Here is a 27073-nt window from a genome sequence, read left to right as displayed (position 1 = left end):
TATGCATGTGTCCCCCGGTTAATATACATTGCCATGGACTGTATTATGCGTTAGCGTGTTTAGTTTGCGTGTGTTTAAACAGACACACGTGCGCCAAGCATCACCCGCATTCATTCATTCTTTTAAACACTCACTCGCTGTAAAAGTATGTTTCCTCACAATCAAATACTCATCAATCCAAAAAGTTATGGGCTTGTAAACGATGTCTGTGTCAAGAAAATATGTGTTTGCTCTACAGTCTTTGCCTATGTATTGATTTAAAAGTACAATTTATTATCAGCTGTTCTTTCCCAAATAATTTAACCAACGTTATCATTTACCCTAAAGGAGATCTTGTTTTAGAAGGCTGGGATATACTTTGCTCGAGTTTATTATTGTTAATATTATTATTTTAACGCATGTCATAGCCTACTACAGTGTTCATTCATGCAGCCCCTATGGAAAAGAAATGTGTCCACAATCCACATGCTATTTCTATGCAGTTTCACACATATGAACAATCTTTGACATCATAATATTTAAATGAGGCTAATTGTGTGCATGTTTGTGCTGTGTATAGCCTACGTGTGTGTAAGCTTATGTTATAGTTCCGACCCGCCTAGGCACGTCGAAATAGCAACACCAACTGTGCTATATGGCGTCACATTAGTGCCATAATTCACTTATGTGATAAAAGATGCATTCGGGCGTATTACATTATTCCACACGCGTAGATATTAACTGCGAGCGCGCAAATGATCTCTGCGCGCGCAAAACAGCCTCTCGCGCGCGCAAATTACCTCAGCGCGCGCAAAACAGCCTCTCGCGCGCGCAAATTACCTCAGCGCGCGCAAAACCTCTCGCGAAAGATGTTTTTACGCTCTCGCTCGAATTTAATTTTGGCACTATGGGGGAGGGAACCAAGGCAGGGCGGGCTTTCCTATGATTGGCTGTTTCTGAAGCGCGATATTTGATTGACAGCCCTCCTCAGCTCTCCTCTCATTCAATTCTGAATTGTACAGTTAATGGCTGAAACGATAGTTACTTATTGTAACTCTAGATTCTATGAGCAGCCTTTTGAGGCTATCGATATTGGGTTATCCCTAGGCGTGAGCCGTAGCACTGAAAATTTGTAATCCCCGACCACCAACAGCGTGGGCCTCAATAACGTCCGCGTGCGCCGTGCCTCAACGACGTCCGCATTTCGCAGATGTAGTCGGGCGCCGGCGGACGTTCTGCTCCCAATAAACAGCTTTTCTTCAGCTATTTAAAGGACGATGAGGCCGACACTTCAAAGGCTGCGCCTATACTCATAGAATCTGGAGTTACAATACGTTCAGCCATTTACTGTACAATTCAGAATTGAATGTGAGGAGGGCTGTCAATCAAATATCGCGCTTCAGAAACGGCCAATCACGTTTGGCTGTTTCACGTATCGCCCTGCCTTGGTTCCCTCCCCCATAGTGCCAAAATTAAATTCGAGCGAGAGCGTAAAAACATCTTTCGCGAGAGGTTTTGCGCGCGCTGAGGTAATTTGCGCGCGCGAGTGGCTGTTTTGCGCGCGCTGAGGTAATTTGCGCGCGCGAGAGGCTGTTTTGCGCGCGCAGAGATCATTTGCGCGCTCGCAGTTAATATCTACGCGTGTGGAATAATGTAATACGCCCGAATGCATCTTTTATCACATTAGTGAATTATGGCACTAATGTGACGCCATAATCGGGAGGTTCGGGAGATTTCCCGAACGGCCGGTCGATTTCAGGCCGAGCCGGCCGGCCGTAATTCTTTTAGATTTTCTATAATTATTATGTATATACTTTTGTTTTTTTTATTACATATTTATATTATATTTTTTGTTGTAAAAGATGTAAAAAAAAAATGAAAAAGTTAAGTAAGCCGTGATTTGGGACGGCCTGCGGCCGGATATTTGCTTACAGCGCGAAACGGAGCTCTTGCCTGACGGTGAAACGGGGCCGATGTATTACTGTCAATTTAGAGGGGGGAGCACCCCCACAGTGTATGGGGGCAAAGTGAGCGGCCAAAGCGAGCGGCCGAACGGCCCCTCCCAACTTGGACTGCTCCGCGGTCTGTCATTTCTGATTGGCTCAGCCTGACACACCGCCGGGTCACTTACTTCTCGTTGATCTCACTGAAGTTACACCGAAATACGAAAATGTCAAAAAGTTGGTGGAGAGGAAAAAGAATTGGGTGGCACTCAGAAGTTGAGGTTGAAAAGGAAAAAAATGTTAGAGCAAGACGCAGCCAAATGTGCTAAATTAACCGACCATTTCCGTGGAAAAGCCAAGGTTGACGGCGACGCCTCTGTCAGCGAGACCAATGGTGAGGCGGGAACAGGACACAGCAACATAGCTATGACAGGTGCACTAGCGAGCATGTTTGGCAATATAATAATGACTTAAACTAATTATGGAAGTACCAGAGACGTCAGAGAACTATTCATAATATTGTAATGCCCACGGAAGAGGCAGTGAATGAAGTATTGATTAGAGAGCGATTTATTAGATACCACCGCTAATAAACCATTGGAACACTTCAACACCGGTAACCACAGCAACGGACAACAAACCCCGGCCCGCCCCCATCTCCCAAACCCTGTGTATGTGTCAATGACAATTTTTTTCCACTAAAATAATTCTATCTTGCACTATTTAGATCATTTTCAGCCTTGATTTACCTTTCTAGGCACATGCAATTTCTAATATTTTGTCCATGGACAAGATTGCTTATAAAATATTTCCCAGTGATCTTCACAATATTCTAAACACATGCACATCCCAACATTGACATGCAGTTGCAATGCACATATCCACGGATAAGGACTCATTTTTATTATTTTACACCAGGGCAAAATTCTACGCGCACTATTCCTGCGGTCTCATAAAAGGCCTCTCCATCCCAAAGTCCCGGGCCAAATTTTTGGGCCAGTCCATCCCTGCGCTGGGTGCAAGATAGGGTCCATTATGTTATACCATGGTTTCTCAACGGGGGCGCAACCTAGGGGGGGCGCTGGGAACGTGACTCCATTTTTGGGGGGGTATTTTATTTATTTAAAAGAAAAAAAAGTTTGGGTGAAAGAATAGGCTACCTGAAATAAAAAGCCTATTTTCATGTATTGGTTTCTAACCCCTCTACCCTCTCAGCTACTTTTTACTGTCTATGCGCAATGGAACAGTGATAATACAGCGCGGTTCGGTCCTGCACATGCCCGGACTCCCGTTACATCAGCTATCGTCATGATCTATATAGTAACACTGATAAACATAACCCAAATAAAGTTTGACTTTATCTGACTGTTTTGTTGACATTCCCTTTAGCACAGCTCGGTCTAGTCGATGCATAACGCAACCCCAGTCAAACGTTTGACTGCAGTATCTTCTATTCTATGCGCCCAGCGATTTTTTTTTTTTTTTTTTTTTGGCTCTAGGGGGCCCCCCCCGTGGCCCGGGGCCCCCAAACAATTGCGGGGCCCCAGGCAGTTGCCTGGTATGCCTAATGGGATGCGGCGCCTCTGTGTACACCTAGGACCCAGAAAGAAGTGAAAGAGAGGAATAGAGGGAGGTCATGATGAAGATGGGACGTTGTCTTGATGTTGCTGTTCAATGTCTTTTTTGTGATTTTATGAACTGGTGTGAATCATCCTTTTTAAATATTAATGTTGCGAAAACTAAGGAGTTATGCATTGATTTGCATCTGTCATCTCCCCTGTTTTAATTAACGATCAGCCTGTTGAAGTGGTGCAGCGGTATAAATATCATCTAGGGACTGTGGTTGACAACAAATTAAGCATTGAGCCCCATGTAGATGCTGTGTGCAATAAAGCACATAAGCGTGTGTATATTTATCGGAAGCTCCGCAGTTTTCATGTTGCCACCACTTTTATGAAAATGATTTATTCTTGTTTTATTGTATATGTTCTCACCTTTTGTTTTATCTGCTGGCCTGGGTCACTTTCTGTTGAACAGAAAAATCGGCTGTAGGCGATCGTGAAAATGGGCAGCAAGATTGCTGGCACTCAAATGAGCAACCTCATGACCTATATAAGGTCAGGTCATTGAGGAAGTCCTGCTCAATCATGGCTGACACAACCCATCCCCTTTACTTTGAATTTCCCTTGCTGCCATCAGAGCGCAGATAAAGGCTGCCACTTTGCCAAACAAAAAAAAAAAAATTATGCCTGCAGCCATCAGTCTGGTCAATGATCACATCTAACGAGTGTGATATTTTTTGTGTTGTGATCTGTTTTGTGTTATTTGTTGTCTTATCCGTTATGTGTTTGCTGTTCTTTTTTGACTGCTGGCTGTGCATCAAATTACCCCTCAGAGATAATAAAGATACCTTGTACCTTGTACCTTGTATTGTCGGTAGGCATCAACTTCTTCTCTTGTGTCTTCCAGAACGGCTTCGCCGTTGTCCGACCTCCCGGACATCACGCCGAGGAGAGCACTCCCATGTAAGGACCCCGCTGAGGCGGCCTAGACCAGCCTGTCAGGAAGTACATGTGTTTGGTTTTATTATCATGTTTTTTTTAAACAGTAGAGTATATGTTTATTCTTCTGAAGAGTCTCGCTTTTGCTTTGACAGCCGTTCATTTATTACTCGTTGCTTGTCAAGAGTGCACTTCAAATGTATTGAAACCCAGACATAAATCCACCATTTTAACTCTCCCCATCTCTCTCCATCTCTCTCTACCGCTGTCTGTCGGTCAATTGAATTCAGAGAGCTTTATTAGCAGAGGGAAATGTACATTGTCAACGCAAAAAATAATACAATTACAGACAAGAATTGTTTTAAAAATATAACTAACTATTTCTCTGTCCATCCATCCCTCTCTCTCTCTCTCTCTCTCTCTCTCTCTCTCTCTCTCTCTCTCTCTCTCTCTCTCTCTCTCTCTCTCTCTCTCTCTCTCTCTCTCGCCTAGGGGATTCTGTTATTTCAACTCAGTGGCGATCGCTGCAAGGCTGCTGCAGCAGCGACTCAGCGTCAACAGAATCCTCATCGTGGACTGGGTCAGTAAACACACACACATACACACACACACATGAACGCGCACACACACACGTAACACAAAATCTCCAAGGACTTTACATTACAGCACACTTAAGGGTAAATGATGGTTCTGCGTTGAACGGCCCTAAGGTCAACAGCTTCTGAAGGACAGAACAGAACAATTTGATCTTTTATTTTGGGACAGGGAGCCATACACGAGTTCACTGAACATGAGTTAACCAGGTTCTTTAATCACTTGGACTATGAGCCGTAATTCATTAGAATTGCCATAAGGACACGATTGATTCTGAGGCAATTAAAGGGCAACCAAACACTAGAAAACATCCATTTATTATAATTTCAATGATGGCGCCAAACTGAGCAAACAAGTGTGTTTTTTGACCTAATGACCTGACTTGTTGACAGTTGTTGCTAAAGTGACCATGTTGCATCAAATGACATCACCTCCATTCACCCAATCAGAGAGAAGATGCCGAATCAGTTTGACCGAACTGGTAACCAAGTTTCAGTACCTGTCATCGAGATATTCAACAACCAAAGAATAAATATAAATAATCATTGGCATTGACGATTTACAATGATTATTAAACCGATAACTTGTACAAAACACAAAAAGCTCTTTGTTTTTCTGTTTAGTTTGTGTCAGCTAGCATACATCTTGTGTTTGAGGCTAGCAATCAGGCAAACGATCCAAATACACTTAAGCACTCAGGGCACTATGGTGCTTTAGTTAATCCTGTATGGGAAATTAAAACAAACTTAAATCACTATTTTTATTACACTAGTGTTGCTCTTTTATGAACTATCGTAATGCTCTGAGAATAACGGATGCTGATTGGTCAAAGATGGTCGAGTGATTGGTTGTGTGCTGCTCTGCTTACCGCCTCTCAGGACGTTCACCATGGCAACGGCACCCAGCAGGCATTCTACGACGACCCCAACGTCCTCTACCTGTCCATCCATCGCTATGACGACGGGAACTTCTTCCCCGGCAGCGGAGCACCCGATGAGGTAGAGCTGGGTTTCGATTCAAATTTCAAGAATCGATTTGATTCCGATTTTTAAGTTTCAGAATCGATTTTTTCCGATTTTCTCAGATTCCATCCGATTCGATCCGATTTCGATTCGATCCGGGGGTTAATGTTATTAAAAATGAAAAATGTATTTGAACCGTTTCCTTCACTTCATGACTGTGTAGAGAAGCAACATATTAAAACTAGTATTATATCAATATTAAACAGCAAATCTTACAAGTATTGGTAGTTACTGACAGTGTTGTATAGTAGCGAAGTAGAAATACTTTGTTACTGTACTTAAGTAGTTTTTTTGGATATTTGTACTTTACTTTACTACTTATATTTCTCTGTACTTTTACTTTTACTTCGCTACATTTTGCGAAGAAAACGGATACTTTTACTCCGCTACATTTCCCTTGAAACCTTCGTTACTCGTTACAAAATCAACTCATCTTTAGAAAAAAAAAAAAAATGAATCATGAGAGATATGAGAATAACGTCGGGGACTGTGGTAGAACACAGACTGCGAGCCTGTTTGGCGAATCAGCTGTCCCAGCGCACGTTCGCAAAGCCCCCTTGCTTAGTTACTGTTGCTACGTCGATCAAAACTCCTACGACTGTCAACACACAAATGCATGGCTAGGACGAGGGCAAGGGCTATCAAAATTCTACTATTTGTATCAGGCTGGTTTGTACACGCAGTATTACAACACTATCTTATACACTTCAATACGCTGTATATGTGCCATTTTTGCTACAAAGCTAATTTAAATACCCTTTTTGGGCAGGGACTTAAGTTTTCCGAAAATCCGCGATCCTGGATGACACCAAAATCAATATTAAGTAACGTGTACCAGCGCTTGCGGGATAATAGGTCGGGCTACGATATCTGTCAGTGTCAGTGATTTTTTACTTGTACTTTTACTTTCAGTACTTAAGTACATTTAATATCAGAAAAGTACTTTTGATACTTAAGTACAGTAAAGATCAGATACTTTAATACTTTTACTTAAGTACTATTCTAAAAGGTGACTTTTACTTTTACTTAAGTAATTTTCCAGTAAGGTATCTGTACTTTTACTTAAGTATGGCTTTTGAGTACTTTATACACCACTGGTTACTGATGGCTGGAAGACTGATGAAAAGGTTAAGGGTCAATCTACCTTCAAGAAAGATAATTCAGGACAATAAATGGAGGACATCATTGAGGTGACTATACCTGCAACAGTGGATTCCTACTGGGACACTAACCAGTGCATTATTATTATGCTTGAAAATAATTAGGAATTCACTCAAAAGCGGTTGCTACCAAAAGCATTTTTATTTTAAAACTGCTCACACTTAATAAACTGAGAAGTACTGAAACTGGAAGTATAAAATGTAAACGTTGTGCATTTTTCTTTAAAGTGCGAACATAAGAACAGTACATTTTAAACTGTAAAAGCACTGAATGGCGTCTATATGAGCATGTTCAAATCTGTTCTAAAACCACACTCAAGATTTGTTTTCAAGAATATGCAGCACCCTAAGTGTACAGGGGAATCCCATGAATATTTTCCAGGAACATATTAAATATACATTTTTAACTTATAAAATTCAATTTTTTTTTTTTTATTATTAAAAAAATCGATCTTTGGACGTACGAATCAATAATCGGTCATTAATATGCGAATCGATAAAAAATCGGAAAATCGATTTTTTCAACACAGCTCTACGATGAGGTGAGGCAGAGAGAGAGAGAGAGAGAGACAGAGAGAGAGAGGGTACAGACAGACAGAGATGGGGAGACTTGGTAGAAGAGATCCAAAGGGATATCCCTCAATAAAGAGATCAGAGATTTTGTTCACATCTCTAATCCTGACCAAAGCACTCCGGAAAAGAGATGTGTGTGTGTGTGTGTGTGTGTGTGTGTGTGTGTGTGTGTGTGTGTGTGTGTGTGTGTGTGTGTGTGTGTGTGTGTGTGTGTGTGTGTGTGTGTGTGTGTGTGTGCGCGCGCGTGTGTGTTCGCACGAGTGTGAATGTGCGTGCGTGAGTGGCTGGACCTGAGGGAGTCTGCCAGGAAACCCAAACCAAGGGCTGGTTTGTGTGTGTGTGTGTGTGTGTGTGTGTGTGGGTTTGCATGTAAGAATCTGTTTTGGTCAATCAGCGTCTTCATAGTTTGTTTTCTAATGTGCACGTATACGTGTGTGTTTGTGCAGGTGGGCAGTGGTGCAGGGGTGGGTTTCAACGTCAACGTAGCATTTACCGGGGGTCTGGACCCCCCCATGGGAGACGCAGAGTACCTGGCTGCCTTCAGGTAACTCACCTATTCACACGAGACACAAACACACACACACACACCTATGCACACCTTTACATGTACACACACAAAATTCTAATTGAGCAATAAATCTACAATAAAAACAGTTCTTGATCACAGCACATACACATTTGAATACACAGTGTGACATTGCTCATCCACATCCCCCAACCCACCGCCTTTTCTTGCCCTCTTGCCACCATGACATCACTTCTCCTCCTCTCTCAATGACATCACTTCTCCTTTCTCTACATGACATCACTTCTCCTTCTCTCTCCATGTCATCACTTCTCCTCTCGCTCTATGATATCACTTCTCCTCTGTCTCGTGAGATCACTTCTCCACTCGCTCTATGATATCACTTCTCCTCTGTCTCGTGAGATCACTTCTCCACTCGCTCTATGATATCACTTCTCCTCTATCTCGTGAGATCACTTCTCTCTCTCCATGACATCACTTCCCCACTCTCTCCCTATGACATCACTCCTCTCTCTCTCTCAATGCCACCCCTCCTCTTCTCTCTCTGTGACATCACTTCCTCTCTCCGTTACATCACTTCCTCTATGGTCCTTAGGACGGTGGTGATGCCCATCGCCAGTGAGTTCTCCCCCGATGTGGTGCTCATCTCGTCGGGCTTCGACGCTGTGGAGGGACATCCCCCTCCGCTGGGGGGCTACATGCTCACCTCCAAATGTGAGTTGAACCTGCCCAGCAACAGCTCCGTGGAGAAAGGGGTGGTGGGCGGCTCCTGCAGGGTTCACTGATACATTCAGTCCATCCCAGCTGTAACAGCGCTGCACTTGCTAGTGCAGATCAACCACTGGAGAGAGGGCAGAGCAACCAGTGGTGGACCGCCTTAGTCAACAATTTGTACCTGTTAGGGGTTGTGGGGGCAGACAGGTAGGACCCAGATGCAGACGGTTTAGGGAAAACTGCACTCTATTTCCGCCAAAAGGCTAAGGCAAGGAGCAAGGGAAAACAGGAGGCCGGCGAAGGCGAGGTAGAGGGCGGGTCCCCACAGGAAGAAGGCGAGGTAGAGGGCGGGTCCCCTCTGGAGGAAGGCGAGGTAGAGGGCGGGTCCCCTCTGGAGGAAGGCCAGGTAGAGGGCGGGTCCCCTCTGGAGGAAGGCCAGGTAGAGGGCGGACCCCCTCTGGAAGGCGGGACTCCTCAGGAAGGCAAGGTAGAAGGCTGGTCCCCTCTGGAGGAAGGCGAGGTAGAGGGCGGACCCCCTCTGGAAGGCGGGACCCCTCAGGAAGGCAAGGTAGAGGGCGGTTCCCCTCAGGAGGAAGGCGAGGTAGAGGGCGTGTCCCCTTTAGAGAAGAGGGCGTGCCCTTTCCAAAAGGTTTGGAAGGCGGGACCCCTCTGGAAGACCTTGAAGAGGGACCCCCCTCGAGAAGGAGTGGAGGGAGGGCCCCCACAGGCAGGAGCGGAGGGCGTGCCTCCCCTGGACGGTCTGGAGGGCGGGCCCCCTCCGGCAGGAGCAGAGGCCGGTCCCCCTCTGGAAGGAGAAGGGGGCGGGCCCCCTCTGGAAGGAGCAGAGGGCGGGCCCCCTCAGGCAGGAGCGGAGGGCGTGCCTCCCCTTGACGGTCTGGAGGGCGGGCCCCCTCCGGCAGGAGCAGAGGGCGGACCTCCTCAGGCAGGAGCGCAGGGCGGACCTCCTCAGGCAGGAGCGCAGGGCGGACCTCCTCAGGCAGGAGCGCAGGGCGGACCTCCTCAGACAGGCGAAGAAGCCGGTCCCCCTCTGGAAGGAGCAGGGGGCGGGTCCTCTCTGGAAGGCGAACAGGGGACCGGGGGAAGGAACCGGACAGGGCTCGGGGACCGGAGTCAGTGCGGGAGCTGGAGTGCCAGGAGGAACCGGCTGGTACCCCAAACTCACCACACCCACTCTGATTGTCCGTAAGGGAGGAGGCTGGTAGCTGGGGACCGGGGGCAGAGGCTGGTAGCTGGGGAGCGGGGCAGAGGCTGGTAGCGGGGAACCAGGGGTAGAGGCTGGTAGCTGGGGACCGGGGGCAGAGGCTGGTAGCGGGGAACCGGGGGCAGAGGCTGGTAGCTGGGGACCAGGGGCAGAGGCTGAGAGCAGGAGCGTGGAGGCTTAGGCCGGTCACCAAAGTCCGGTGGCAGTGGCATGTAGCTCTCCGGCCAAAATGTTGTGGGGTTGAGCAGCTCGACTGCCCACTCGGGTAAGGCGTCCTCCAACTCGGGCCTTGACGCAACAGCCCTGCACGTACGCCCCAACACAGCCTCCTGCTCCTTCCTGCTGGGAATGTTCTCCCAGCTATCCAAAGCTATGATTATCGACACTAACAAATCCTCCAACTAACAGAAAAATAGAGCGTCCGCTGGGTCCAATCTTGGTGCTGTCATTCTGTTAGGAGTTGTGGGTACAGGCAGGCAGGTAGGACCCAGATGTAGACGGTTTAGGGAAAACTGCACTTTATTTCCGCCAAAAGGCTAAGGCAAGGGGCAAGAATCCACAGAATCCAAGATGGCAGCATGTTAGGTTGTATGTGAGTTTGTGAGTTTGTCTCTCTGTCTGTGTTCATTTTTTGCGCTATTTTGTTTCTGCTACTCATTGAGCACACTGGATTTAAGGATATTATCATTCATCACATGAAATGAATGCGGACTACCTGGACTCTGAAGGGCTAGAACAAAGGCAGCAGTAGCAGCCTTCCTAACTCCCAAGGCCTCAGCAGCAGCAGTAGCAGCCTTGCTAACTCTCAAGGCCTCAGAAGCAGCAGCAGTAGCAGCCTTGCCAACTCCCAAGGCCTCAGCAGCAGTAGCAGCCTTGCTAACACATCAAGGCCCCAGCAGCAGCAGTAGCAGCCTTGCTAACACCTCAAGGCCCCAGCAGCAGCAGCCTTGCTAACATCTCAAGCCCCCAGCAGCAGCAGCCTTGCTAACATCTCAAGGCCCCAGCAGCAGCAGCCCTGCTAAGATCTCAAGGCCCCAGCAGCAGCAGCTAGCATAGTAAACTCAGTAATTTAAAGACGATGGCATTTTTCTTAACTTTAGTATGTTTGTTGACATTTTGGGACCTGACTCCAAGGAATTGCCCCTTGGTAAGTACCACTAGCTATGTGTTGAGCAAGCAAGACACTTACTATAGTGGCACTAATGCTAATGTTGCCGGGCATTTTCAGCAACCACAGTCTGATTTGGTTGGGGCCTCAAACCTGTGGTCGGACCCACCTAGGGACTTACCTAAACTTCTACGTTTTTTTACTTTATATAATCTTACTCTTTCCCTTAAGGAAAGGCATTGCCTGGCTTTAACACATGAAAAAACTGCTTCAAAATCGAATGTGAGACGAGGAGTGATGATTGTACTCAACAGATGCAGACATTGTGGTCATCTCAGAAACTTGGCTGACAAAATCTATTACAAATGAAGACATTAGCATTGTCGGATACATGTTTATCGTAGTGATAGGCCCAAGAAAGGCGGTGGTGTAGCCATTTTCGTTAAATCAAGATTTGATGCTTAAATTGTTCTGTCTGAGTCTATCTCTAAGCAATAAGAATTTTGGCATTGAAGGTGGAAATAGCAAAGTCCCGATCTATGACTGTTGTCGGGTGCTATAGGCCTCCATCTGCCACAAAGGAGGCATTATCGTCATTGCAGCATCTTTTGTCCAAATTAAATTATAATGAGCTTTTAATGGCTGGAGATCTGAATTGGGATTGGCTAAATGCAGTTTCGGATGAATTTAAATCTTTCTGTGACTCTATTAATCTTATCCAGCTGGTCAACCTACCTACAAGGCCAAATCTTAAAAATTCTGAAAAGTCCACTTTGATTGATCTAATTCTCACAAATGTTAAATTGGGGACACATAGGTCTTTTGCCGGACGTGGAGTTAGCTTGGACATTCTTTAAGGGACACTTTGTGAAAATTGTAAATAAACATGCCCCCATCAGGAAATTCAGGGTTAAGGGACGAGATAATCCCTGGTTTTCCCCAGAGTTGTCAGATACCATCTATCGACGTAATGTGGCATGGGCCAAAGCCAGAAAAAGTGATTTTGCCTCTGACTGGTCTATTTTCAGGCAACTAAGGATAAAATGCACTACTCTTATTAAAAAGGCTAAATCTGAATATTATTTATCTGTCACAACTGAGAACCTTAATAATCCACAGAAATTTTGGAAAGTAATTAAATCTATATCTGTAAGTAAAAGTCCTCCGGCTCTTCCGATATTTGTTCTAAAAGACTCGGTCCCAGTCTATGATAGAACTGAGGTTCTAAATAGTTTTAACAATCATTTTGTATCATCTGGTTCTTTGTTTGATTCTACGGGAGCTGCCCCTGTGTCTCCCTGCACAGAAGCTCCAAGGTTTTCAGGAGAACCCTTTAATTTCTTACCTTTTACTGTGCAGCAAGTGCATCAAGCCCTCAAAACGTTGGATAGCAGAAAATCCCCTGGACCTGATTCAATAGAGCCCTACTTTTTAAAAATAGCAGCTGATTTTGTAGCACAGCCTCTTACAATTCTTTTTAATCTCTCAATTGAAAACAAAGAAATTCCATCTGTTTGGAACTCAGCTATGTTACCCCCTTATTAAAAGAAGGTGATCCAGCAGCTTTAAAGGTCCCATGACATGCTATTTTATGTATTCTTTAATATAGGTATTAGTGGGCAACTAACACAGTATTCAAAGACGTTCCCGAAATTCAGCCGTGGTGCAGAGTTACAGCAACTCCGAGCCAGTCGCACATTGAGCTTCCTCCCCCAAATGCGCTGTTTTGGTGTCTGTAGCTATAATGCAAATGAGGAGGAGCGAGGCGGGTCAAGGAGGAGGGTGGGGGTGTGGCCCTGAGCAGCTTGCAGCCACGGTACCATGCGCTCTGTTTACAGTGGATGTATCGCAATGGCGAGGCGCACACAGCCTTTAGCCGTGTTCTGTAAATATTCTAGAACACACGGAAGTCCTGGAGCTCTATATCTAAATATTATCATATAGCCTACATAGATATCTATATCATATAATATATATTATCACGGCCAAAAGCTGTGTGAGCCGATATTATGAATCTCAAACGACCGCTTTGGGTTCTCCGACGTTCCTGGTTCTTCAACGTCCTCATCAATGTGAAGTAGACTGAACCGTGACAAGGAGGAGAAAGGGATCGTTGCCGGGCAGCGCTTATAGGCACCTCCGTGGTCCCTCAGTGGGGCTCAAGCGGGAGACATTCGCCGCCAACAATCCCTTTCTCCTCCATGTCGTGGTTCATGTTCTTGAGGGAGTCAAAGCCAAAGTTCCTTCCCCCCAATTCATTCTCAACATTGGCTGAGATAACCCCCAATACGAGTCTCGTTGTAGAAATACCAGAGACGAAAGTCTGACGTGTTATGCGCCATAACACCAAAAGCAGAACGGTTATCCATATAACAAGGAAGTGTACAACACTTGCGTTACAGTCCTGGAGCTCTATATCTAAATAATATAATATAATACATAGAAACCTGTATCATTTAATACATATTATCACGGCCAAAAGCTGTGTGCGCCTCCAGACGATATTATGAATCACAAACGACTTTGTCGGGTTCTGCGACGTCTCTGGTTCTTCCACTTTCACACAACCTGAAGTCGACTGAACCGCGCGCTGCCTGCTGCCGGCTGCCCGCTGCCGGGCGATGGTGCCTCGCGGCAACCGGCGGCATGTCGCAGTTCATGTACTTCAGCGAGTCAAGGCTGAAAATTTCCTTTCCCCCAATTCCTTCTCAACCATGGCTCAGATAACCCCCACAACAGTCATGTTGTGGAAATACAAGACACGTCAAAGAACTGACAAGAAACACTTGCGTTACAGTGTGTGTATTCACACACACACACACACACACACACATGTGGCGCTCGCACGGTCGAGTCTCATTGGCGGGCCAACGTCTGTGGGCGGGCCAGGCAGAGTAAGGGGAGTAGCTGAGATTCTTGGTGACGTCCTAAATACAGACATTCCAAATCAGCGCACTTGAGCCTCCGATTTTTCAAAGGCGAGCAGAACAGCTAGTGCTCGTTTTACACCAAACGCAAGTTTTAGCCACTAGGGGACCATAGGCAGGCTAGGGGAACTCATATTTATGTTAGAAAACCTCATAAAGTGAGATTTTCATGTCATGGGACCTTTAACCAACTACAGGCCAATATCAAATCTGTGTGCCTTGTCAAAAATTCTTGAATCTTTTGTGTGTGATCAGTTAAAAGAGTTTCTAACATTCAATGATCTTCTCTCAAAACTGCAATCAGGCTTCAGGAAAAAACACAGTACCATCACTGCAGCTACAAAAGTGATCAATGATATATGAGTTGCTCTTGATATGAAGCAGCACTGTGCTTCACTTTTTATTGATCTGTCAAAGGCTTTTGACACTGTGGACCATGCTGTTTTAAAGCATTGGCTTTTTTGCTTGGGTTTGTCAAATCATGTAGTTTCCTGGTTCAGATTATTTGAGTGACAGGACTCAGTGTATTAAATATGATGGTCTGTGTTCTGAATTTGTGAGTGTCCACAAGGGCGTGCCACAGGGTGCAATATTAGGACCCTCTTGTTCATTATGTACATTAATGATTTGGGAAAAAACGTGTCCGATTCTAACATGCATTTGTATGCAGAAGACACAATTATTTACTGTTTTGGATCAACTCCTGCTAGAGCTGTTGAATCTCTGCAGAAAGCTTTTGATGTAGTCCAGCACACACTCCTGCAACTAAAATTAGTCCTCAACACTGAAAAAACTAAACAAATGTTGTTTTCAAACTCTAAGAAAGTACCTCAAACTGTCCCCACAGTGTCCAATCTTGAGGGAAATTTCATAGAGGTGGTTCATATCTATAAATATCTTGGTGTCTTGATTGATGACTCCCTTTCCTTCAAACCCCACATTGACAATCTTGTGAAGAAATTGAAACTTAAATTTGGCTTCTTCTTCAGGCACAAATTTTGTTTCTCTTTTGAGGCGAAAAAGCGGCTTGTCACTGCAACGTTTTTATCCAGTTTAGATTATGGAGATTTGATTTACATGAATGCCTCAGCTAAATGTCTATGTAAGATTGATGCTGTTTACCATGCTTCTCTGAGGTTTATTAGTAACTGTAGAGCCCTGACCCATCACTGTGAATTGTATTCTCGAGTGGGTTGGCCCTCTTTGTCCACCAGGAGGCTGGGACATTGGTGCACTTTTATTTATAAGGCCATGCTTGGGCTACTGCCATCATATATTTGTAATTTAATCACACAGAAAAGTGTTGCTTCTTCCAGTCTGCCTTCAAACAATCAGATGCTTCTGTCAGTTCCATTTGCCCGCACTGAATTAGGAAAAAGGGCATTCGTCCACTCTGCTCCCACCACATGGAACTGGCTGCAAAAAGATTTTAAATTAAACTAAATGATTTCTTTGAACGCTTTTAAATCTAAGATGAGGGCATTTCAGACCACTTCTTTTACTTGTAGATGTTTTTTATGAATTTTAATTTACTTGTAACCGTTTTTTATCATTTTAATTTCTGTCTATATGTTGTGTGTGTAATATTGTGAGCGTACATATGTTATTTGTTGCTGCCTCTTGGCCAGGACTCCCTTGAAAAAGAGGTTTTTAATCTCAATGGGACTTTCCTGGTTAAATAAAGGTAAAAAAAAAAATGGAACACAGGTAACCGCAGAGAACACGCAGGGCCAACAAACGACAATGACAGCACGAGGAACAAAGAAAAGACAAGGGCTTAAGTAACAAACACAAGACACGCAACGAGGAACAGCTGAGACACTTTAGGGGAGGGAGCAGTAATCAACACAGGAGGGAAACACAGGGAAACACACCAAAACACGACAGACCATGACAGTACCTGCGTAAATAAAGCTTTTGAGATTGCTATTGTCGTCTATCGTGCTCTGCATGTATTTGTCTTTGATGCTCTCTTTCTGTCTCTCTCTCACATACTCTCCCTCCCTCTCTCCTTGTCTCACGCTCTCCACTCTATCTCTTACTCCCTTGCTCCATCTCACTCTCTCTCTCTCTCTCTCTCTCTCTCTCTCTCTCTCTCTCTCTCTCTCTCTCTCTCTCGCTCTCTCTAATGCCCTCTTATTCCCCCAGGTTTCGGTCACCTGACCCGTCAGCTGATGACCCTCGCCGGGGGGAGGGTGGTTCTGGCGTTGGAGGGGGGTCACGACCTCACCGCAATCTGTGACGCTTCGGAGGCTTGTGTGGCTGCCCTGCTGGGCCAGGAGGTAACAAAAGGTTCCGGGTTCGATTCCCCACGTCTGCAGTCTCTTCTGTAGAGGGTCCTTGAGCAAAATGGCCCCTGTGTGTATCGTTATCAATGAGCTGATTCTGGTTCGGCTCCCTTTTGCTCCGGTGTGACACTGACCCCTGGTGGAAAGTACTAGAACTTCAACAGAAACGCAAAATAACTAATACTACATCCCATGGCCTGGGAATGGATGGAGAAAATTCAGCAACACCAATGATGATTAATAGCATATTATATGATTACAATAATTTAAATCAAAATACAAGTATAATGCTTTTAATACAGAACCCGATTTCCCTTCTTTTGAATTATTAATAAAGAACAATGAGGTCATCAACTGTTTTTGTGTTTCCGTCCCCAGCTGGATCCGCTGCCCAAGGCGGTCCTGGAGCAGCGGCCCAACCCCAACGCCGTCCGATCCCTGGGGAAGGTCATCGAGGTGCACAGTAGGTCCAACCGCCGCTGGAACCACCCCTAACCGCACTACTACACATTAAGAGACCCAACTAAACAATAAGAGTCACTACTACACAATAAGAGAAACTACTACAAAATATGAGACACTACCATACAATAACACACCATCTTTGTACACAATAAGAGACACTACTACACAATAGGAGACACTAGTCCAAAATAAGAAACCATAGTAGTACACAATAAAAGACACTACTACACAATAATAAGAGACACAACTGTAGTCTCTTATTGTGTTGTTGTTGTGTTGTTGTTGCCTCTAAAATAAAGAGAGACGCAACCAAAAATGAAGAGACACTGCGAAAAATAAGAGATAGTAATACAAAATAAGAGACACATTGAAGCAAAATGGGAGGGACTTTAACAAAGATTTTCACGGTTGGTGTCAGCTTACATTTCCACACATTCAGAGGCGTATTGCAAAATAGCATACAAGGAATACGACAAGGCTTCTCTTCTCTGTTTTGGGAAAAGGTCCACTCAGGGCATCTCCTGCTGTAAACTTCGACACCGTTTATACATATGACAGCATTTGCGACACACACACACACGTCAACAGACATGCGCAGGGCAGGTTTACTGGTCATTATGTGATATCTGCATGAGGGAACACAGAACCATGACAGGGTTTTGGCTCACACACTACAGCCTGCGGGGGGCAGAGAGAGGAGGGGGAGAGAGGAGAGGTAGAGGAGTTGGGGGAGAGAGAGGAGTGGGGGCAGAGCGAGAGAGAGGAGTGGGGGGAGAGAGAGAGAGGAGTCTCTCGCCCTCCACTGGGCGAGAGGGCAGCACAGAAGACTCCTCTGGGCGGACCCTTTTAAAGACTCCTCCCGTCTTCACTAGCTTTGGGGTTTTAAACGCTATACTGCCCCCTTGTGTGTGAATTGGTGATCCTATTGTTTGAAGGCCAGGATCACCACACCATGTGTTCTGGGGGTGTGGCCGGCCTCAATTCACACTGGGATGGTCTCTCGGGTCCTTAGATCGAAGACCCTCTGGTGTCGTGGTGTAGGGTTGTACCAGCTGGAAAGATACTGGAATTCACTAAATGATTATAAAGATGAAACACCCTAATTTCTCCAAACATCAATCTCTCTCTTTCCCTACCTCTACATCCTCTCTCTCTCTCTCTCTCTCTCTCTCTCTCTCTCTGAACCCATCTGTCCCCCACCAACTCTACCTCTCTATCTCCATTCTCTCCCTCTGCCCTCTCTGTCTCTCTCTCTCTTTCTCTCTCACTCCCTCTCTCTCTCTCTCCCTCCCTCTCTCTCCCTCCCTCTCTCTCCCCCTCCCTCCCTCCCCCTCCCTCTCTGTCTCCCCCCCTCCCCCTCCAGGTAAGTACTGGCGTGCTGTGCAGCGGTCTGCAACCAGGCTGGGTCTCTCCCTGCTGGAGGCCAAGCGAGGCGACTCGGAGGAGGCAGAGACCGTCCACGCCATGGCCTCGCTCTCTGTTGCCAATAGCAACGCTATGGAGCACAGGTGAGGCCCCCCTGCTGCACGGCATTGTGGGAGTTGTAGTAGAGTGTGTATGTACAAACAAGAGAACAAATATTGGTGAATAAAATATCAGTAGGATGATGATGACGATGGAAACATGAATTAATGAACACAAAACAATTAAATCTATATATGCAATCTTTTCGTTCATACTAGGGCTGCAACAACGAATCGATAAAATTGATAAAAATCGATTGCTAAAAGCGGTGGCAACTAATTCTGTCATCGATTCGTTGAGTCGCGCAATTAATACGTCACTCGTAGGGGCGGAACTGCCGACGCCCACAGGTCCATGCTTCATGCATGGACCCTTCAAAGGTGGATTTATAGTCCTCAGTAAAGTGTTGTACGTAGACATGGAGAGCCCTCTCCGTCGATGGAGAGCCTGTCGGAGACCCTCTCCTTAGCTCTCGGGTGTATCCAATTTTTTTTAACTATCTGTCGATGCGTACGGAGACGGACAGAGACATGCTGTGATTGGTCTTCTAACAAAAATTAACAGAATCCCTTTTACCGGTTTGACTTATACAACTAAAAACCTCATTTTGTGCACTTTATAAAAGAAAGGAGTCTTTTCATTTTTATAGATATATACATAAATGTATATAATACATTGTATGTTTTTTTTGTGTTATTCCAGTTATGTTTTTATAGATTTTTTTATCATTTAATGTTACTTTAAATGGCTCAGGGACATTGGAGCAATAACCTGTTGTTTTTACATTTCAGTCTGCACTGTGAATTTGAAGTAATGTAATCGATGTATCCAGATTCATCGATTAATCGAAAAAATAATCTACGATTAATCGATTATTGAAATAATTGTTAGTTGCAGCCCTAGTTCATACATTAAGTATGTTTTATACATTTGAAAGGTATAACTTATTTACTCTGTAAAGTTATCACCCTCTGTTTAAACTGTATTGTAAAGGTTGTGGTTTGTGGCCTACATTAGGCCTACACTACAAGTGTACATTCATGCTAAAATACACGATGATTGCCTAACCATAAATTACTCTAAATAACCCTTTTATACAGTTTGTTTTAATCATGTTTGTTTTAAAACAGGATTAAGCTAATCTCTTTCAACTGGTTTAAAAAATATGGAATGCAGGGTCACTTTTGGACACTCACTCCCTGTCTGCTCTTATTTATATTGATTATCGGTTCAAAGTCTGCGATGACTTTATCTCTAGCTACCGCTAGCTTCATTGAACTAATGCTAGCGAGCTATCTTTTCTTAGCGATCAATTAGCGAACGACAAAAGGAAAGATTATAGGTTATAGGGTCATGTTGCGTTTGTGTTTTGAAATGCACCTTTCTTTGTTGTCCCCTAGGCAACAGGAGGAACCAATGGAAGAGGGGGAACCACTGTAGCAGAGGGGAGCCATCTCTGTGTTACATCGCCCTCATCGGTCGCTCTGGAGAAACGCCTCCTTCGATTTTTTCGAAAGTGCCTCGACCGTTACCTTCATTTTGCGCCTATAAGCCCCGCCCGCCACATCAGTCACCTCGATGGGCGGCCCCTCTAACCAATGAGAGGGCATGGGCGGGCTCAGCCTCACGAGTAGGGAGCCAATCAGAAGATGGCAGACTCAAAATCGATAAAAGGAAACAAAAAAATACATCCTGAAGCTTGCGTGTGTTGCTTAGCAACACTCGCTTGGTCACACACATTTTGTGCCAGTCTTAGCAACCCCCCCCCCCCCCCCCCCCCCCCCCCCACCATGTTAGCATTCGCGACGGTGGCTAGCGACATGACCCGGCCTGAAGGCTAGGGTGCTAGTCCATTTGAAGTCTTGAGGCGGCGGAGGAGAGCTGTAAAATTCTCACGGTGCAGAGTACAGTGGACGTGTGGCCATTGCCACCGGAACCCTCTGCCCAACACAGTTGGTCAGTCCTTTGATTCATTTGTACCATTATTTTCTCAACAAATTTTGCCTACAAAAACAATCCCCCAGCCGCTGCGCCCACGACGACCGGCCTGGGGGCTCGTCGGCATTCTGTAACGAGATGCGTTCACTGTGGACTTTGAGACGGGTCCCGGCGCCGCCGCCGCCGCCGCACCGCACCGTCCCCATAGCAACCGCCGCCATTGGATGAGCTGTTGCCCTGGACGACGGTCGGGGCCATAGACGCAGGGGACCGGCGTGCGGGTCCCGGACGCGATCGGTCCGATACTGACGGACTGGAGGAGTGCCTTGGTGCAGATCCACCGGGTTTCAGGAAAATCCGGTGGATTCAGGAAAAGAAGATTGCCTTAAGTCACAAGATACTACTTAGTTTTGTGGCCCCTGTGGCTAAAGAATGCAGGTCCCTGCAGCGCAGAATGAGACGATGACAAGAGGAGCGGTCAGCATGTTTACGTGGAACATTTACTTCTTTCAAGGACTTGGTCTGTGGAGGGTGTGGTTTTGGTTTGGATTTTTTCTTTCCCTTGGAATGAATCTTTTTCTGTGAGAAAAATGAGAAGACACTCATTGCTTAAGGAGAGTAGAGGCAGGCTTCAGTGGCGGGAGGGAATAAAAAGGGGTTGACAGGTCACTCGCTGGAAGACGCTAGATTGATGCTAAATTTTAGGGAAATGAAAGTTCAGCCTTCTATGTAGCCCAGCCCTTTATAAACCCCTCCCCCTTCCTGATTGATGGCTTCGTACGAAAAACACAACCCATCAGCCTACCAGCATGCATTGGGGCGGAAAGGCCCCATATTTTCCCTGAAGATTCTTTGAATGTTATCCCAAAACAAAAACGCAAACACACAAAAAAAAAAAAGCCAAGCCACTGAAGCCAAAGCATGCAGTAAACACTGGTGGACAAGCACTCCTAACTGAGGAACCATCTCTCTACCATGTTCCTGTACTTGAGGAGCCATCACTACTTTCTAAGCAGCTCTTGGCTGCTCGCCTGGCTGCGACCCCCTGGGTCCCTGGCCCAACGTCCAGCCGTGTACATCGAATTCAATATGTTTTACGGAGCAGAGCATTAATGGTGGCCTGTTTGTAGACTTTTACGTCTACCATTGTTGTTTATTTTTCACCGATTTGGTGCTGTTTTTGTTATTTCCATATCAAATGTGTGTTGTAAATGTGTCCATTTTTATTTGATGTATATTTTTCTAACTTTTTTCATGTCATTCAACCCGTGACCTGTCCTTTTTTTCTGGATGGGCAAGGGAATCGCAACCAGTGCTGTCGTTACTTTATTAGTCGTTTACTAATTTTTCATTCATTTTTTCCTTCTTTCTGAGTTCTATCCGTTCTATCCATCTTCGTTTCTGTACATCCATCTTTCTCCTACATCTCTCTTTCTTGTCGTCTCTCTATCTCTTTCTGTCTATCAGTCTTCCCCTCTCTCTCCCTCTTTCTCTCCCCCTCTTTTTCTCTCCCTCCCTCTTCCTCTCTCTCTTTTACTTTCATAGAGAAGGGACACCCCTGCTCCTATCCCCCCTCGTCGTTCCTCGGGCCTCCTCCCGGCTGTGGGTCCCAGTCTTGTGTGTATTTATAAACCTTGCTGTACGACGTTGGCCTCTTAGTAGAACGTTTATTTGAAGAAAACCTCTAGTTTTTCTGAAAAGGTCGGCTTGTCGTAATGTTAGTGAACAATGACCTCGGCACTCAAGTCATTGACTGCACTATTTTATTTCAAGAGTATAAGAGTTGAGTTTAATTTAAACACTTCTGATTTTTTTTTACATTTGATCTATCTGTTGCCAATCCGCATGACGCAATGTTATCAGCCATCGGAAGGGCCAGCATTGTGTCGTGGGAAAACGGATTGCACTTGGCTAGTTACGGGAAATAAACCCACAACGTAACGATACCCTGATGACCATTTATTTAAAGGAGCGGGATATGTGCAGTCAGACAATGGGAGGGGGCTACTTCAGACTGTCACTACGGTCCAGCTTACTTTTTATAACAAATCTACTTTTCGATTTTTCACAAAAACGGTAACGATTAATAGCAACCATCATGTTAATGTGGTCGTAGAGTACATTTTTCGTTTGTTGTTGTTAATTTCTTAACAAAACATTCCAACTGTTAGTTTGATTTGGCTTAACTTTGTTGTTGTTAGCGTTATTTCTTTGCTTTATTTTAGCCTTTCGTAGGACGTTTTTTTTGGTTTCTGCTGTCTACTCGCGCCAACTTTAACTCTTTGCATGGTTTGTGCGTCAGCATGCCTGCTTGTCTATGTAACGATAATAATGTTGTATTTGCACAATAGAAGAAGAACACTGGGCGGAGGAGGGGGGCGGGAATCCAGTCTCCCATGGCAATCAAGTATCCATGGGAAACGGGGCCGACTCCGCCTTCCTCGCTGTGCAACAGAATTCTGAAAAACTAACTTTGTCCAACACGACTAACAAAGATAAAGAAAAGAAGAAGAAAAAAACATTTGATATTGTAGAATCCAGCACTGAGACAACAATTTATGGACAAATCAGAAAATGTATTTAAGAGACTTTTGCTCTGCCTTCTCAGTCGTGGACTCTCCCGAAGAATGTTCCTCTGGCATTTTACACCGGGCCCGGCACTAAGTTAACCCCTGGGGGGGGGGGGGAGAGAGAGAGAGAGAGAGAGAGAGAGAGAGAGAGAGAGAGAGAGAGAGAGAGAGAGAGAGAGAGAGAGAGAGAGAGAGAGAGAGAGAGAGAGAGAGAGAGAGAGAGAGAGAGAGAGAGAGAGAGGGGGACAGAGGGAGAGACAGAGAGAGAGAAGGAGAGACAGAGAGAGAGGGAGAGACAAGGGGAGAGGGAGAGGGAGAGAGAAAGAGGAGGAGAAAGTTCAGAAACTGGGCATCTCGGTTGTCAACTGTCGACGACCGCCTCGGCCAGTTCTATCTAAATACCACTGTGGCTCAAGAGTTATTCTTGGTTTTCATGTAAATGGAAAATAATGTTTTTTTAGTTTGTTGTTTGTCTCTGTATTGATTAAAAAAAAGTTAACATTCTTTGGGACCTACGCTTCGGACATTTAATCCCTTCATCTATAAAATATATTTCCGAAAGATGATGGGAGTATTTGATCATTGTTTGGTATTTTTTTTCTTGAAATTATGTGTTTGATTTAATTAAGAATTAACATAGGGAGTTCTATTTACGGAGGTTTTGAGTGGTACATAGTCTACAGAGATGCTCCTGTTGCTGTCTAGTTTATGTTCCACACCACCAAGATAATCGGGGTCGGCTCTTACGAGGATCGTGAACCGAAGTAAAATAACTAAACGACTTACCATGGCCAGCCAACTGATTTAATTTGATGGAAAAGGAAAAAATACAAATACGTTTTCACTGGAAGTAAATGTCCTTCTTTAGGAAATCCGTGTGTATGTACAATTATGTATGTATGTACAATGATACACATGTACACTATACATATTATGTGTAAATATTATACATATGCATGTACAATGTATGTACAATTATGTGTGTGTCCTAATTAACTATTATAATTATAAGCATGTGTACGGCAGGTCCATGGTGGACTCAGTGGTGATCAGGCCCTGGTTATACACTGCATGTGGTCTCAGTGGTGATCAGGCCCTACACTTTCATTTACATTTAGGGCATTTAGCAGACGCTTTTATCCAAAGGGACTTACAATAAGTACATTTGTCATAAGAAGTGCAACAATATATCGCTGTCGGTACAGAAAGGATGTTCATAGAACCAAGTGCAAGTACATCAATCGCTAGGCTAACCATTTCCTCGTGTTACAGCAATGATAGCAGCTACTGCAGTTGCTACACAGTTAAGTACTATAATACAATACAATACAACAAAATACAATACAGTGTACAATGGTGGCCAGAAGTGGGAGGGTGGCTATGCAGAGTCGAGGTGGACTCTGAACAGGTGAGTCTTGAGTCTTTTTCGGAAGATAGTGAGCGACTCTGCGGTCCTGAGAACGTCAAGGAGCTCGTTCCACCACTGAGTTCCGCCTACACTGCATGTGGACTCGGTGGTGATCAGGCCCTGGTAATTATACATCATAATGAACTAACTCGTTCCTCGAGGGGTATTCTGCTAAAACTGCTCTCCTGATCACAAGAAAGCAACCTGCGATCTCGTGATCAGCTGTGCAAGTCAGAGCGCGCCCCTTAGGAACCCGTCCGGGGGCGTGTCCTCTAAACGGAAATGGTGGGCGGTGTCCTGGAACCTCAAGCAAGCCAATCACGTGAGGCCACTTCCACTTCCATTTATCGAGCAAACACAAACTTGTCACTCGTGCCACCGCCATGCGAAGTCCGCGACACTAGCCCTACCTTTCACTCTTATCTGACCCTTCACTGCGGGGGTCGTGGAAGAAGAAGAGCCACCCCGGTCTGGACCCTCTTTTCTTTTAATCACCGTAGAAGTGTGTTCTGTCCCGTTGGCGCCATGCCCAACATCGTGCTTTTTAGCGGGAGCTCTCACCACGACCTGTCGCAGAAGGTGGCCGACAGACTGGGGCTGGAGCTGGGCAAAGTCATCACCAAGAAGTTCAGCAACCAGGAGACGTGGTGAGCCCCGCTTCTCACAGTGCGACACGGTCGGGTTGTGTGGGTGTGGGTGTCATGTGGTTGTGGACTCATGATTGTGATATGGTGTGTAGGTGGTGTGTGTCCCATGTGCGTTGGTTAGCTTCAAAGCTAACAATAGTTTAGCGCATAGGCAGCGGAGACACGTGACCCGCTAGCCGCTAGTAAACACGGGGAGCTAACAGGCTAACGGCGGACCGCTAACCACTAGTAAACACGGGGAGCTACTTGCGGAGTGCTAGCGGGCGGCAGGTTCATGCAGGGCCCAGACGACACGTTACTCACTGCACTGGCCCCTACAGCCAAGTCCAATCATATACATGTCGTTTCAAGATGCATGATATATTTTTTTGGATCTACTGATTTAACCGTTACCTGAAACAAAGTTACAAAGTATCCGGGACGGAACTGGTTCCTGGCGTTTAGTCCAGCGTGACCAGCTGGGTTTCGGACGGCTATCATAACCGCCACAACGGTTTAATTAAGTAATTCAATCCATCATTTACAAATAAACTAATTATCGTCGTGAGAAAGAAGACCCACCACTCACTGGCCCACTCACTGGCCCAATCTAACGAGTCCACCGGTTCAGCCCGGTTCATAGGCGGACTCAGGCCCGCCCTGTACAGACAGACGGGCCGGCCAGGTCATCTGTCATTGATGAACCTGTGTCTGATGCGTGTTATCCCCTCTCCTGCTGATGGTGGCCTTATGTTGAGTTGCTAGTGTGTCTGTGTGCAGTAAAATTGTTAATTAACACGGTTCGTCTTTCTGGAGAAACGGGGTCTGCTTTAAGCCCCCTTCATGAGCGACCTGTAGGAGCGAAGACTACCCCATGCGTACCAGGGCACAGGACGTGTAGGAACACACACTCAGAGGCAGGAGCCAGTCCCCCGCTCAGAGGAGCAGAGTCACATGAACCTAATATGAGCCCAGTAGTACATGATGTTCGTTAGTGTGTGAGGGCCAAGAAGAGCTCTGCGTGTCGGGAAGCGGAACGTGGCGAGTGTTGCTGTCATCATTTTATTCCAGTAGAAGTGGGGGCTTTTGGTTTTTTACCATGTTTGGTTTTTACAGACTTGTTGAAACGCTGGCTTTTCGCCTTATTCGATCTGAGCATTAACTAGACTATATTGATGTATTTGGGTGTAATGCCAATGTTTTATTAAAATATGGCAATTGCACAATACAAAAATGTTACCATAGTTTACATCTACAAAGTGTAGCGATGTAAGTGCAATTTCTATAACTCTTGTTCGATTAGTTCATTTTCTTGTAGAGTAACACTAATCTACAATCTTTTCAGTTTTTCAGATTAATATCTTAACATAAAAATCATAAGGGGTCCTTCAAAGGCAACTTTATGCGGAGGGAAAATTCTTTACAATGACTTTTCAGTGTGTAAATCTTCAACTAAGAGTGTACAGCAACGGGGCTCTGATTATTTTCTCAACCCTACGAAATTAAAGTAAACACAGGCTAATCAGTTGTGTTCTCAAAACTGTACACATTCTTTTAGCAGTTGACATTTGGCTCCCAAGGAAAAATGCAATAGTGCAACAATCGAAAAGTACTTGTCCCATGGGAATCACAAGGGGGCGAAGCATTTCACACACTATGTGTATTGATGCAACATTGCTGTGTCTGTGTAGTGTACTGTATGGCCTGGCAGATGGCCGGATTAAGATGACTCGTTTAATCTAAACTCATGGATTTGATAACTAAGCCTTTATGTGCTATTTATAATGAACACTGATTGTGAAACTGCATCTCAGTCCGCATTGACATTCCTTGGTTTTATTAGCATTTCTTCTAGTCGTTGGTACTATGTGGGGTCCTGGCTTGTGTTTACAGATGCATCCTAGTCTCCAGTTGTGTGACTGGGGCCTTGTGCGAGGGGCCGCAGTCTCAGGTTTTTAATTTACACAACGGAGCCTCCAGGCCAGTGGTCACATGAGCTGAAGCCTTCTCCCCCCGTCTCTGGAATGTTCCAAACATGTTGTGGC

General features: G+C 45.3%; 2 protein-coding genes across 2 annotated transcripts in view; both read left to right on the top strand.

The window, feature by feature from the left end:
* Positions 1 to 21358, top strand: part of LOC115541792 (histone deacetylase 4-like) — a 165447-nt gene extending 144089 nt beyond the window's left edge. The window contains 9 exon segments of the mRNA XM_030353632.1: positions 4392 to 4447; positions 4916 to 5003; positions 5896 to 6015; positions 8219 to 8316; positions 8894 to 9012; positions 16418 to 16551; positions 16936 to 17020; positions 18386 to 18530; positions 19887 to 21358. Coding sequence (XP_030209492.1) covers positions 4392 to 4447; positions 4916 to 5003; positions 5896 to 6015; positions 8219 to 8316; positions 8894 to 9012; positions 16418 to 16551; positions 16936 to 17020; positions 18386 to 18530; positions 19887 to 19926 — 885 coding nt within the window. The 3' untranslated portion in view covers positions 19927 to 21358.
* Positions 21359 to 24729: 3371 nt separating this feature from the next.
* LOC115541793 (ribose-phosphate pyrophosphokinase 2) overlaps positions 24730 to 27073 on the top strand; it is a 71059-nt gene continuing 68715 nt past the window's right edge. Inside the window, exon 1 of the mRNA XM_030353633.1 lies at positions 24730 to 25049. Coding sequence (XP_030209493.1) covers positions 24928 to 25049 — 122 coding nt within the window. The 5' untranslated portion in view covers positions 24730 to 24927. The remainder of the gene's footprint in view (positions 25050 to 27073) is intronic.

Source organism: Gadus morhua, chromosome 4, assembly GCF_902167405.1.
Source record: "Gadus morhua chromosome 4, gadMor3.0, whole genome shotgun sequence".
NCBI classification, from domain to species: Eukaryota; Metazoa; Chordata; class Actinopteri; order Gadiformes; family Gadidae; genus Gadus; species Gadus morhua.
This window is presented reverse-complemented; position numbering and strand designations above follow the sequence as displayed.